The sequence below is a fragment of the Etheostoma cragini genome, chromosome 8 (genome assembly GCF_013103735.1).
Source record: "Etheostoma cragini isolate CJK2018 chromosome 8, CSU_Ecrag_1.0, whole genome shotgun sequence".
In the NCBI taxonomy this organism is placed as follows: domain Eukaryota; kingdom Metazoa; phylum Chordata; class Actinopteri; order Perciformes; family Percidae; genus Etheostoma; species Etheostoma cragini.
The window spans coordinates 12,429,900-12,445,175 of NC_048414.1; the positions used below are offsets into that span (position 1 = coordinate 12,429,900).

Below are 15,276 nucleotides of genomic sequence, written 5' to 3' on the forward strand. Positions count from 1 at the left end.
CATTTTGAAAAAAGTCCCTGGTACCTTGCAACAGGTACTTTTTTTAGTATCACCTCCGTCGAGGTTCCAAGCAAGCTGAGGCGATACCAAAAGGTGACGTGAAAACCTGCACCTGACTACTGATAGGACGGAGAGAATTGCCGCTAATTCCTGCGTCATCATTGCTGGCGACAGACGGGGGTGTCCTGAACAAACCCGCCGTGTTGACGTAGTTTAGCATGTGTTTTCCTTTTGCTGCCTCCGTGTGTGTGTCTCGTTAGGTCACGGCAGTTTCCTAAACTACTAAATCTGCAATGGAAAATGGAGGACAGGGCCCCGTAGCCGTGTCGAGCCGAGCCGAATTGATACGGGTATTAGCAGTGGGAATGCACCATTAGCCTTACTACATACGTATGAATTGGATAGCTGCGTCCAGATTTATATATTGTGTGCTTTAATCATGGTGTTTGCTGCTTTGTTTATATGCTTAATACGCTACAATAATTGTGTTGTCCCATGGCTTTAGGATGTGTTATTTACATCTTACTGTGGATAAGGTTAATAAACCTTTTTTTCATTGTTTAAAAGACCAGAACTGTAGGAGGAGCTACGAGTTGACTAAAAGATCTTTTTTCCCGCCATAAGTTTGAATCTCATGTTGGTTTTTCCTTGCCTTGTGTTTATCTCTCTCCCTTTTACTAACTTCACACACACACATACACACACACAAACACACACACACACACACACACACACACACACACACGGACATTGCAACTTAGCTATATTTGTTTATTTGCTCGCTTGTTTGCCTTTGTTCTGTAGTTGTAGTTGAATAATATATGTTTATTGATTAGAGAATTATTGATCCTTAGTCAGTATTGCTGTAGTTAATTAAATTTGACTTTAACTTTTAAAGAGTAGTTTTGTGTATGTTTTTTAATAACAGTTGGTTATGATGGGTCAGTGGTCGGATTTACTCCTTTACTGTTCACTTTATAGTCGTGAGATAGGCTAATAATATCTGCATTTTTAAGAGAACACCCCCCTTTGAGACTGTATCCACAGTTCAGTTATTTGTCCCAGAGTCCAGAGTGGTGCCTTGTTTATTATTTATTTAATTTGATAAATGTATCAATATTTACAACTTTATTTATATTGATAAAATACCTTTAATGTATGCTAATAACTGAACCTGAACTTCCTAAATCCCGACAGCACTCATTGTGTGTTTGCCTTAGAATCAGAGTCTGTTCAGAGGGGCATTTCAGAATGAAGCCATCATTAAATATTAACTGTAATTCTTAAGAAATGCTACTTCCAAAACAAAGTCCTAATTATGAACATTCTGCCTATCATAGCATCGGTTTCTCACAGCTGTTCTCATGCACTCATTTTACCTCTAGCAACATGCTTAAAGCTTCTTCTTGCGTATTTCTGGCTTTTGCTCGTATCTTCCACTTTGTCCTCACCTTTTCCCTCTGTTGCTCTGTAATTAAGCAGTGTGGATTGGAGGGCAATGGACTCAGAAACAAGGGCGGAACAGATATACCCCAGGGTAAGATGGTGTGAGAGGCAGATATTATGAAGCTCTATGCATGCATTATCCCTCTCTAAGATAGCTCAATTAACAAGTAAAGACCTCCATCATCTCGTTAAGAGTGTGCTGACCGTCACTGGTGGGCAAACAATACTGTCATTATCAAGTGGATAATCACATATAAAACAACATAATCAAGAACAATCAGTCTCATATTACGGCTCCCAGACCTAACCATCCGGGGAGGAAGATCATCACAGGCAGGATGCACTGTAGAGTCAGCATTCTGGATGATAGCATGACAATTATTTTATAGTGTTTTTGGCATTCAGGCTTCTTGTTTTGATTATATAACCAACATGCTTATGTTGGTGGTGAGTGAGCTGAGCTGAATTACAGTGCATTCTGGGAGCTCTCTGTTTGACCTGCGTGTTTGTTTTTTCAGGCTGTGCAGAATGATCCTGCCTGTACCCAAATATCCTGAGCGCACCATGGGACTGGAGAGTCAAGATTTCTCTGTTTATTTGTGCAAATGCATGTCTGAGGGCATTTGAGCGTGTGCCAACTCTGTGGGCAAATAGACTCCGAGAGTAAGTGGCCAAATATTGAAATATCACCCAATGTCAGAACTATTTGAGTGTATAATTTTTCGCCTTTTATGACTCATTAAAGGTATTAATGGCCCCTCCCAAGCCTGAGAGCCATACTCACTAAGAAGGGTCTTGGGGCCGAATTAATCAATGAAGGTTGCATACATGAAAAATTATCTGTGGTTGTAGAAAAGCACTGCTGTTCATTAGCGTCAGAGAGAGAAAGAGGGAGAGATATTTCTATAGCATGTCAGATTTGTGGACAAGTGGCACAAAAGGCACATTTCAGCTTTGGAGCCCAGACCAATCACAAATGTACTGCTTGGACGAGCCAGCCCAATCTGCTGTGTCTCAGCGCTACAGAGTCAAGGGCTGAGCTCTCTCAGATCACTCCCATGCATGCACAATTGCTTGCATCCAATTCATTGTGCTCTTCCAGCTGCACCAATTCACGCTGCTGCCAAGGCAAACATAGCATAATAAGCCTGCAACCGCAAAAAGTTAGATGGCTGGTGGTGAATCAAAAGTAGCAACAAAAACAGTAATCTAGATCATGTTTGGAGATGGAGTGGGAGGAGAGAGAACAATAACAAGAGTCTCCAAGCTGTTGGTACAAGAAATTTGATCTGTTTTTGTTTATAACAGGTATTCAGTTAGACTGTGAATGGGGTAAGTATTGTTTTTCTTCAGCTAAACATTCAGTTGAAGAATCCCAAGCCCCCTGCCTCCCCAGGTTTTCCATTTCCCAATAAAAACACTTGAATCCAGTGTAGAGAGTTTCTTTTGTCTGTCAGGTTTTCCCACATCATCTGTCCTTCCTGCCTGGGCTCATAACTCTCTGTTTTGCCTGCTCCTGCACTTCCTCCTCTCCCCCTGCTCCCTCCATCTCATTCTCCACAAAGCGTTATAGTGGGCCAACACAAGCACAAAAGATGCCAATTAAACAAATTGATTCACCTAAAGCAGATGTCATTACACCAAAATGAAAAAGAGCAAAATGAGGACATGCTGATAGCTGCTGCTAAAAATGTATCTTTCGATCATCTTCACTACGCTTCTGGTAAAAGTTTAAGTGTAAAAGCAATTTGTGTAATATCCTATCATGACCCAGCCTCCCTCCGCACTGTTCTGCAAAACAATAGCTCCCTCTTTTGTGTATTTTCTAACTAGTCCTGATGCGGCCACAGAGTGAGAACAGCTGTGATAGTAATGAGTAATGCAAGGACACAGAGCGCACTCGCTGCCATCTCTCGTATTTTAACCTCATACTGCCACAAGCTAACTCCTTGGCTAGAGCGCAGAGGAGACAGACTTGGACAACTGATCCATCAGATATTGTAGCTACAGTTATGGAACAGTGAGTTGACTTAACCCAGAGAGAAGGCCTGTATTTATACAGCTAGCTAGATAAGGCAAATGAAGGAAAAAATATCCCTTGCCCTGCTGGTCACCACTGAAGCAGGGTAATAGGGAGATGAGGCAGAGGGAGAAAGGAGAGAGGAAGGAGAAACGAGGGAGAAACGCTCAGGCAGCCAAGCTGAGGAGATGGCACTCATACAGTCCAATCTGTCAGTCTGACTACCTTGCCAGATACAGGGTGGCTCACACAAAATCCCACACTTTTTGGTAAATACCAAGAGACAGGGCGGCACACACAAAGACAGAAATTATTGCACACACACAAGCTTGTGGAACATGCTGTACTGAAACATACAGCATGATACATCTTCTGTAAAAAAAAAAAGGTTCTCTTTGTTTTTCACCTGTCTTCCTTTTCACAAAAAAAGTGTTGGCATTGTGTGGGAGCTATTTTTGCTACAATCTTGTCTACAACTCTTTTTTCTGGATACCTTTCTTCCTTTACCACATTTTTTCAATTTGTTAAAACATTTTTAATTGGAACTAACTAACTAATCAAGGTATAGGGGATCAGAAGCTATTTGATCATCCAAAAGCAGTTAGGAGTTTTCTGGCTCCTTAAGCGTATTACTTTAATGACTTAGGTCAATTTGTTTCAATCTAAGATAAGGGCCGGGATGTCCTTGAGATTGGATGATGGTTAAGAAGATACAATACATCAGAAGTGTCCCTGGTTTGATTCCAGCTGGGGACCTTTATTTCACATCATACTCCTTACTCTCTCCTTTAGTTTCCTGTCTGTCTCTATTCGATCAGCTGTCCAGTATAACAATACAAACATTAAGGGTCATTTGTACAGTGTCGTACACTGCAGGTCAGCTCTGCAGGCTCTGTTTAAGATGAATAAAATTACAGTCTGTAGCTGTCAAATACTTTGAAACCATTATTAGAGAAGTTAATACCCTTCATCTGTGTAAAATCATGGTGTAAAAAGATTAATTATTCGTTGGAATGTTAATGATGTCTGTCAACAGGATAATTTGCCAAGAATTTACTGGGAGTCTTCCACTGAATGCGATTGTGTGACCACCTGAGGTTTAATGTGAGCATAAGTGGTGGTGAATGTGTTTTAGGATGACAGATAGGAAAAAAATAAAAATAAAATTACATCAACTGAGCATGAACAATTTAAACCAGGGGGCGAAACATGTAAAACAATGACAGTAAGGGCTGGGACTGACTTTAGGGAGCCACCCACAGGGTGAACTCTTGACCTGCTGCAAACAAAGTCATCATACGTTATCACGACTCCACACACCATTGCTCCAGAGAGATAATGCCACAGAGCACCCCAGCCACCTCAGATCTTTCACATCAGCACCTTGGTGCTCCAAAACACTACGGCAACTGCTCACACGTGTAATCTCTCCTGGGTGTGAGATGCAAACAGAGCTAATGTGTTTGACGAGATGCAGTGATCACATTTCCAAGTGACTCCTTGCATCCTGCTGGGATAGCCAAAAAAAAAAAGAATGTTCTCAGCAAACCACAATCCCGCTTTCCAAACATTTGATCCTAAGATGACAAGCACCAGGCTATCCATTATGCAATAGCCTCCCTTTCTACATCACTACTAAAAACTAGAGCAAGTTCGCAAGATGGGATTAACGGGTTCTTACTCTTGTCTCTTTGCTCTCAGAGGACAGAGAGGTGGTAGGATGTACCTGCAAAGCTTTTGCTTTTAATCTACAGAATGCATCGTAGCAACGAGCCAGCAAGGGTCAATGAGTGTTGGTGGTGGGGACAACAGAGAGAATAAGAGAAAGGGACTGCCAGGAGAACATGGATCAACACGACAAGGCAGGATGGTTACGTAACAGCATACATGGAAACGTTCACTAACGTGCACATACACACAGATGCAGTATAATCATAAACATAAAAAAATGTACCACACTGCCTCTGAGTCAAGAATGTAAAAACTTACAAAATGATTAAGCCATTCCTGAGATACATAGCGGATGTAAGAGACTATTTAGTTTCAGAAGAGCGTCGTGAAGCCATATTACAAGCTCTTTTTGTCGTGTCCTTTCCCTCCGCCACTTCCATTCTTCATCCCTCCCTCCATAAAATCCCTGATCCCAGACTAAACCAATCCGCTGTCACAGACACTTCATTCTTTCCTATGTAGCCTAAAGGTTTTTCCCGTAACACACACACACACACACAAACAAACACACACACACACACACACATATTCACTCAGGGCCTCTTCTCCTCTGTGTGACCTTGATTGGCTAGCACTCCAGGGCTTGTTCTTTGCTTCTCCCTCTCCCTCTGTCTCTCCTGCTCTCCACATCTTTTCACGCTGGCCTCCACTCTATTGTCTGCCTCTCTACCTCTTGCTTTCTATCACTCTTCCCCATGACCGGCTGATGTTAACCGCCGTTGTCCTTTTTCCTCGTCCTCCCCATGACACAGAGGAGAAAGGGACAGAACATGGCAGACTAGAAGTAAAAGTCCTCCCCCACCTCCGCAACCCAGTCAGCTGAGAGAGAGTCCACCAGAAAAATAACTGTATCAACAAGTCTCACATATGGATCCTTTCTGATTTCTTTGGTCTGTAATAAAAATGAAACAAAAATATGCATCATTAAAGTGTAATAAAAAAATTCTGATACAGTATACACACTACTTGACATAACATAAGACTAACTTCCCTGTATGTACAGTAAGTGTGGTATTTCAGCCATACTGTAGTGTCGATATAAAGCCCATTCTTTTTTTCTTCTATTCTTCACAAATGCAGTTTTATTTCTTTGAAAGGCATATTGCTTGACGATTCAAAGTGTGATTGACTTTGCTCTGATCAGCTGATACAGCTTCCTGTGTAACCGGGGAGGATGATGAGCTCTCTCAGTGGAATATTGAAACAGCGAATCCAAATCTGCGTTTCATTGCAGGTGTTCCTACAAAAGTATCTAATTGCCTGCATCGCAGCATTGTATCCTGCTCCTCCGACTCCAGTGATCCTTGAAATTTTCCCAGTGGCTTAGCTCACAACATTCAACTATATAATAAATTAGAGCTGTTAACCGTTTGACTATTCATTCAAAGCTCAATAAACCTAAGCTCAAGTGACGAAGTGATCTATTAAATGTCAAATAGGCTGATTTATCGTTCTCTATCATTACGCTATTCCTGTGCCAATTTATGTACCTTACATATCAAAAGTTTCTCACGTGATTGTGTTTATCAATGCGATGCTCACAGACTGAATCTACTGCTTTTAATTCAGGCATTGCTGTAAAATACGACATTTTCATCGACTCAACATCTGATATCAATACAGCAGGCTGACAGGACCACAGAATAGCTTGTATGCTTTAAACAATGTTAGCCAGAGAAAATAGAGGGAAACATAAATGAACATAGTCCGTGTTCCTTTTAAGTTTGATCAATATAGATCATATAGACTTGTTGAATGCATTAAAGCATTACATTTTTTTTCTCCCAGCATATGGCTCTTTTTCAATTCATTTTGCTCTAAGAGGCATGGACATTACAAGACTGCCCCAGCAATCCCCCCAAATAATTTTCCATATCACATTAGTAAAACAGGCATGAAGTAGAAAGACATCATCAATTTCTACAGGGCAATAATAACAAAGAGGTTAGGAACTCACAGTCCATACTTCACACCACGTTAAAGACTCCCGAGAAATTCCCTCAGTTTCCCATTACATTTCCTTTGATGCACACTAAGAAGTGTCATACACCAACCAAGATAGTACACCTAGAACTGCCAAACCCCCAGGCGCAATGAAGACCTTTTCATTTAGGGGTAAGTGGCTATAGTAAATCACACATTTATAAAAGCTCTAACCACACCTTTGAAAATGGGTTTAAGTGCATTTTGTGGGGTTGTCATATGACGTTTGAAAGGCTAGCACCTCTGTTAAGCTGCACAGTGGTGCTTCATCAGCATGCTAATATGCTCCCACTGTCAATGCTAACATGCAAATGTTTGGCAGGTACAATGTTTACCATGTTCACCATCTTAGTTTAGCATGTTTGCAAGGTAATATGGCTTAATTAGCAATAAACACAAAGTACAGCTGAAGGCTGATATGACTGTCATTAGTTTTGTAGGATTTGGTCATAAAACAAAACAATTGGATGACTTACATTTTGACCTGACGATGGCAATTGAATTAAACATTATGGGGGACATCTGGGGGACATCAATGTCTGTACATTGATGGGTCCCAGTCTGTTTCATGGCAATCCGTCCAATAGTTGCTGAGATAAGTTAGTCTGGACCAAAGTGGTGCACTGATATTGCCATCTCGAGAGCTGCTAGAGTGGCTAAAACCACCAAAATTATGTAATTGGAACAAAGGAAAATGTACTATATATATATATATATATATATATATATATATATATATATAGCAGGCCAAACTTATGTCAGTTAGATTGGTTACTCCCGGCCATAGATTTAGACTCCAGCCCAAATCCATGGCCAGCATCAACCTAAATCAATAGTTAAGATGACGTTGTACTATATATCATACTCAAGTGGAGTTTGGGATGCCAGAACAGGACCACACATCTAATAAATTTAAGGCATTTCTTTCCTGATGGACAAACTCTGTCTCCAGAGTTAGCCCTACAAAAGGCAGGAGATGACAAAATGTCCAAACACAGAAGGATAAAACTTTATACTGCAAAGTAAACAAATGAAGCTTTCCACTGTTTTTAAACCAGACACTCCAATAAGACACAAAGTAAAATGTCAATTAGAAGACATTGCTCTACAATCAGGGGCTATAAAGCTGCATTACTGATGCGACGCTCGTTGGTAGTTCTACAGATCAGGGTGGTTACATGCATGATATATGAAGTTAGTCAACCCTCAGAATAGGTCTATCCAAACCTAACCTGCACCTTAACCATTTGCCCTGGTATTGATCAATAAAGGCATCATCAGGGCCTGTCAAACAAATGTTTTGCAGTCCGTTCATCAAAACAGTCATCAATAGATGAAGCTGTACAGCTCTTCATTCACTAGTCTGTACTGGTTCCCCGTTTGAAAAGCTGAAAAACACACTGTTTTTGTTGGAAAGAATTACAGTGTATGGCTTACATTTCTGCTGAAGAGGGAATAGAAGTGAATCTGTGTAGCACAGAAATTTCACAAGTAGGGACAGTCTTCTCCCTGTGCACGGGGTGATGATGCCGCCTGCATGACAGATTTTTCACACTTGCTGGTGATGGTTAAAAAGGAGAAACACACACTATAATGTGTAAAGTCTCATTATAACCCAATACTTTATTGACTGAGATAAGAAAAATCTGGTCTATTCATAACAGTCATTCAGTAGGTATTGCTGTGAGAAAATCTTTCTTTAAAAAGCAATTTAAGATTGTAATCTAGATACCGATCTGTAGAGATGAAACAATTTATTGATCAACAGAAAATGTATCAGCATCTATTTTGTTTATTAATGAATAATTTTTCAAGCATAAATTCCAAATATTTCCTGGATCCAGTTTCTATGTGAGGATTTGCTGCTTTTCATTGTCCAATATGACAGCAGACTGAATATCTTTTTTTTATTGTCTAACATTTTAGAGAAACAACTATCAATCAACTGATGATTATAATTATTACTTCCAGCAAATAAACCTAAACTCTATGACATCCAACCGCCTAGAGATCTAAATAGCTTTTTTTCTGTGGCGTGGGCTTTTAATTATTTGGTTTTTAACAGTCAGTGATCGTAACATCTTTAGTGTTTTAGTAATCTGAAATACTGTTTATAATGCCTATTCGCTAATGTGTTTAGCCTCACAAATGATGACTGCCACACCCTTCCCAAACTGTTTTTTTGTTTTGTTTTCTTCTTAGTTTTGTAATAAATCGAATGAATCTGCTGAGTAGAAAACACTTAACCTAAATGCATTCTTAAACTGAACTCCAATTGGTTCATTTACATTTTAGCATGCATTTAGCATATTATTTAAGCAGTTGCACATTTAGTTTTCCCATCCTGTATATATTTAAATATTTGTTCTTATATTTTATTCTTATATTTTATTCCCATTATTATTATTATTATTATTATTATTTTTTATGTATACTGTATGTATGTATATTTTTCTGTGTATCTCATTTATATTTATATTCTGTGTTGTGTAACTAATGTATGTGTGCTGCTGTAACACCGTAATTTCCCATTTTTTGGGATCAATAAATATCTATCTATCTATCTATCTATCTCCCCATTAAAGAATCAAATATTTTGTATAATTGTTATTTTTACCATGATAAAGAAAAGTTGGCTGGATGGTTTGACCACCCCCAGGTTGTCTTTTAATGGCCTACAATCAAACCCAGCGGGAGCCCACACTGCTGCATTCTGGACATCAGTTAGTAGTCTAAATAGTAGTTGAATGGTTTCCAGTGGGTGTAAATAACGAGCCATTTAGCCGTCAGACTGAAGAGACCATAGTAGGGTGGCACTCGCAGCATTCCCCCCTTTTTGACTTACTACAATTTCCTTTTTTTACGTTTCCAGTACACATGCCCACTGCGCACATCCAGTCTTTTTTCAGCTGTGTATTTAAAAGTAGTTTGTGTGATTGTCAGGCTCACATATGATCAACTAGCTTGTTCTCACTCCCCTTTAATCCTTTGAGGCCATAATCAATATATCCCCAGTAGACCATTCTCCATCTCCCTGCCACTCCACCTTGAGACGCGGTGTGAATTTAAAGGCCACAGCAGTGCGGTGAGGGAAACACTCACCGGAAAGGAACACCCACTCACATAAATCGATTACAGGCGTGCCAATCAAGTATTGAACTCCGTATTTAAAGGAGTAGCCCCAACACATTAGTAGTCAGCCTAATCATAATTTAACTACTTTATTTGCAATCTAATAATCCCTGGAAACTGCCTTTTTTAGATTATCTTTGGCCAAATACCCAACATGTCTAGCAACTTGTGTCAGGTGCATTCATTCTAGGGCTGTACGATATGAGGAAAACATCTAATTGTGATTATTTTGACTTTTAATCCGATTGCAAAATTATTCACGATATTGAAGGGAATTATCATGTTTTGTATGTGTGATTTTTGCAAGGTTCTGTACCAAACAAATTTGTTTTCTGTAGTCTGTGGGGTTTTGATATTGCACTAGTCCATATTGCAATTTCGATAAAATTGCCATTAAATGTGCAGCCCTAATTCACTCTCACCATCTTGCCTTTAATTACTTCAGAACATTCCACTAATGCTCACTCCTGATGCTCCTGCCTCATTTAACACCAGCTACTAACTAACATAATCTTTTGGGTCTTAAATTCCTGTACACTAAACAGTATTATGCTCCAGACATTTCCCTTTGCATCCCTCTTTGACCTTCAATAAGGAAAAAGCTAGCAACGGTAGCAGCTCTCTGAGGCTGTGTGCTTAAGCAAAACGGTGCTTTGAGCTAAATGTTAATATTGGCTTGCAAACATACGTATAATGACAATGCATGCTTCTGTTTGGCAAGTAATGTTTACCATCTTAGTTTAGAGTGGTGCATGTGTTCATGAGCTGAAAGTCGTTCTGTGGGAAAAAACATGCTACAAAAAAAATGTGTTGTATTTTATTGCTTAGTGTCTGAACAACATATTGATAGCTGTTCCCAATAGTTACTTCCAGTTTGATCAATGACGTGCTAAAGGCCCAAACACGTCACCCTATTTATAACAGGAGATCAACCATAGATCTATATTAATAGCTGGATAAGGTAACATCTTTGACCAAACGAGAGAAACCCTACCTCAAAGCCTGTTGCACAAAACCGGAAACCGGAGTAAAACAGTGCACACCATTTTGAATTTGAACATGCGTTAGGATTCATTCTCTGGGGAACATGAACGTTTGCATCAAATTCAATGGAAATCAATCCAATAGTTGTCTGGACCAAGGTGGCAGGCCAACCAGCCGACTGACTGATAGTGCCATCCAAGTGGCTTTGCAAGACTTTGTTAATAATCTTGGTTAAGTAGCGGCCTCTAGCTCATCCAGTAAGATCGTGCACCCCAAGTTGTCTGAGTCCTCTGCAGCGGCCCGGCTTCAAATCCAACCTGCAGCCCTTTGCTGCGTGTCTTCCCCCATCTCTCCTATCTTTCCTGTCACTCTGAAATAAAGGGGAAAAGGCCCCCTAAATAGTAATCTTAATAAATAATCTTGGTTCATTATCTGGTAATTGGGGTATGATCACCACCTTGAGCTGTGAATGGACTCAGCAACTAAAAACCATGTGCAATCCTTTCAACACTTTCAAGTAAAGAAAAAAACTAGCAGCACCAGGAACACGGCTAACTAATGTGAATTATTACTTTCAAGTAAAATAATGTAATTTTGTTTCAATTACTGACAATATGGATGACCAAAAAATAATAAATTGGCATCTAAAATATCATGACTGAAATGTGATCAGCAAATTATTTAGCTAGACTAATGCTTGCTAGTGACAACCTGGCCAGAGACAACAGTTAACAACAAAATACACAGTAGAGCAGTAACCATATACAATAAATGAAGTTATTTAATTATTAGCCTATTTATCCTGTAATGTATAAAATAAGATAATGTTAGCTAATTTTCATATAGGGGCAACACTCATTTTGCGATCTTACTGAGTTTTCTTACTGAATAGGACAAAAATAACTTTAAAAAACTTTTTGGGATGGAAGTGTATCTAGGCTATCTTATCCTTTAAAATAAGTAAAGTCTTTTTTAGGGCTAGCTATATTTGTATTCTGTAAACATATTACAGCTGGTGGCTCTCATTGCCAGCTACCGTCCTCTTTCTACCCACGGAGGCTGTTGCTCACACACATCCATGGGCTACTGTATCATATTGTTTGTGTGGTGAGATCACATTATCTCACATCACAGGAAAATGAACAAAAACGGCTCCTCCCACTCTGCCTTTTGCTTTTTTACACCCCCTCCTCCCCTTCTCTCCTCGGTAGCAGCAGGTGTTATTCTCTTCTAACTTGAAGATTTAGGTGGTAATTAGCATTACCTCTTAGCCCCAGAGAGCTTTTTATGATTCATGGTAACAGCAGGGGACACGAGCCGAGTGTGTTTCTGGGCACCCGAAGAGAGAAGCAATCACGCCTCAAAAACACGTGGGAGAGATTACTCAAATATTCCTCCTTTGTACCCTCTTTACCCCTCTCGCTGCTGCTGCCCAGTTATCTCTCCTGCTAAGCAATAAACTGCATTTCGTCACTATTTTCTTTCAGGATGTCAGGAGCTGTGGAGCACCATATTGTAGCTATATATGCTTTGACCTTGTGTTATGTTGCCCTTAAGTATGTATTGTACATTTAGAAAACATTAACCCCACAGGGCAATGCCCACCGGCAAAATGATGCATAAGTGGCTCTGTGTACAACAGGTTCACAATCGTTCACGGTGCATTGGAATAAATGCAGGATTTGGGCAAATGATAAGCATTCTCCTACAAGACAATTAACTGCACTGATATTACATAATGACAACCCACACTTTCACTAAGATCACCGGTCCATGTCAAAGGAGGAGGCTGTTTAAAAAAAGACAGCCTATGCATCGTGTGACAGTGGGCTACATTCCCACCGTTTCATGTAAGGCATTCACCTCAAAGAGAAACAGCAGGTCAGAAATGAAACACCTTGAAACTGTCAGTATGATCTTCACAAAGAGTGGTAATTCTTGACAAGATCTTACCTTTGCTATTGTCCTCTTCCCTATTCAGATACATGGCTGTTACTTCACTCCGAGGCAAATACGATGGCGTTGTCTCAATTATTTGCCGGAGCCTACTCCTCTGGCGTGTATCGTGAACTCCGCTGATGTGGTTTGTAGTAGTAGCTGTTTATTGTTTTGTTGCTCCTCAACAGCCTCTCCTCTCCTCCTAGTGGATACTGGGCTAACCAGTTTGAGTCTCTCACTATCTCAGTCTCTCTCTTTTCCTCTCTCTCTCTCTCTCTCTCTCTCTCTCTCTCTCTCTCTCTCTCTCCCTTTCTAATAACCACCGGTTCACTGTCTCAGAGGACACAATGGGGAAAAGTGACTTATAGCAGCTATTGTTTAGAAGTATGAATGCTCTGCTGCCATGCATATGCCATTCTTGATCGTGTTTGTACATCCATTTGTCATCTAAAAAACATTGTCTTGTTATGAGAAGCCCATAACGGCCCACCCATGGGATTTAGACAAGGCTTGCACCTGAACTGCATGGCTTAATTGGAAATGTTATAAGTGATGGAAGAAGTAGCCTACTATTCAGATCTTTTAAAGGTCCCATGGCATGAAAATTCACTTTATGAGATTTTTTAACATTAATATGCGTTCCACCAGCCTGCCTATGGTCCCCCACTGGCTAGACATGGTGACAGGTTTTAATCCAAGCCCTGGGTATCCTGCACTGCCTTTGATAAAATGAAAGCTCAGATGGCCCAATCTGGAATCTTGCTCCTTATGAGATCATTAGGGGAAAGGTTACCTCACCATTCTCTGCTTTGCCCGCCCAGAGAATTTGGTACACCAACGAGAGAGACATCATGGCTTTCAAATGGCAGTTGGTCAAGGCCACACCTCAAGCCTCCACCTTGCCCCCCCCCACCCCCCCCCTTCTCTCTCCTCCTCAATAGCTACAGACTCCGAAATAGCACATACTAAGGAAAACTCATTGTGGGACCGGCTCTAGTGGCTGTAATTCTGCACCAAGGCTGAATTTTGGGAAAGAAACTTCAGTATTAGGGGACCACTAAGGTCTATACAAATGCCTCCAAAGAGCACCATGTCATCGGACCTTTAATGAAGCAAAAGTGGAAAATTACCAAAGTACAAAGTAGAATGTCTATGATTTATTCAAAATCAACATGTTTGTTAGATAAAACAATACTTTTGGAGTTGCAACCTTGTGTTTTGGGAAATTATATTTATTTTGTTACTTTTATGTAAACTAATCAATTAACCAATTTATTGAACAAAGTAGTCCACAGATTAATAGAGAATGAGAATAATGGTTAGTTGCAGCCCTAAAGGAAATACTCATGTATGTGGAAGTACTTCAAAACTGTACTTAGCCTACATACAGTATGTAAAATAGAGTATTTTATCACCCAGTATTCAGGCTGTGTGACATCTCACATAGGCAGCAGCCCTGTAAGTGGTAAAGGAACTATTTGTCTGTGACCTTGACTTAGTCCTAGAAAAATCCAGTAATGAGGCAATTTAAAACAATTTCTTTAATTACTTTTCCTTCTTGTTCTCAGAGAAAATGTCCAATTTGTGATGGAACTTCTTGTCATATAAAGCTGGCAGAGGGAGACATTGTAAAATAAATAGGATAAGCCGTGACAGTAATAAAACTACATCACAAGCCCAGTATTACCACTTTACAATTTGGCAGAATTGGTTTTAAACAGAAAATGTGTAATTCATCTATGTAATAAAAATTATTACAATAACCTCTGACATGAAATCTTTGCAATGCGGTCTTTAATGGTTTTTTTGCATTTCATCGCCTTTCCGAGCAATAAATATGCAGGTTCTCCTTACAAGCCTTCAAAATAGAAAGCTAATATTCTATTCAATCATTTGGCTCTCTGGTATCACAGATTACAATTCAAAAGGATATGAGTTGAGCCGTACTGCAGATGCAAATGCTGTGAGCAGTACTGCAACTAACAGTTTGCCTGCGTTTTGTCAATAAAGCTGGGAAGGTTGTTCGCTCAAAGCATCCTGCA

The 15,276-nt window shown here is 39.9% G+C and overlaps 1 protein-coding gene across 1 annotated transcript in view; it reads right to left on the bottom strand.

Moving 5' to 3' along the window:
* The window catches only part of syt7a (synaptotagmin VIIa), a 74,064-nt gene extending 60,577 nt beyond the window's left edge, over positions 1–13,487 (bottom strand). The window contains exon 1 of the mRNA XM_034879368.1: positions 13,250–13,487. Within this exon, the coding sequence (XP_034735259.1) occupies positions 13,250–13,283 (34 nt within the window). The 5' untranslated portion in view covers positions 13,284–13,487. The remainder of the gene's footprint in view (positions 1–13,249) is intronic.
* Between the last annotated feature and the right edge of the window lie 1,789 nt (positions 13,488–15,276).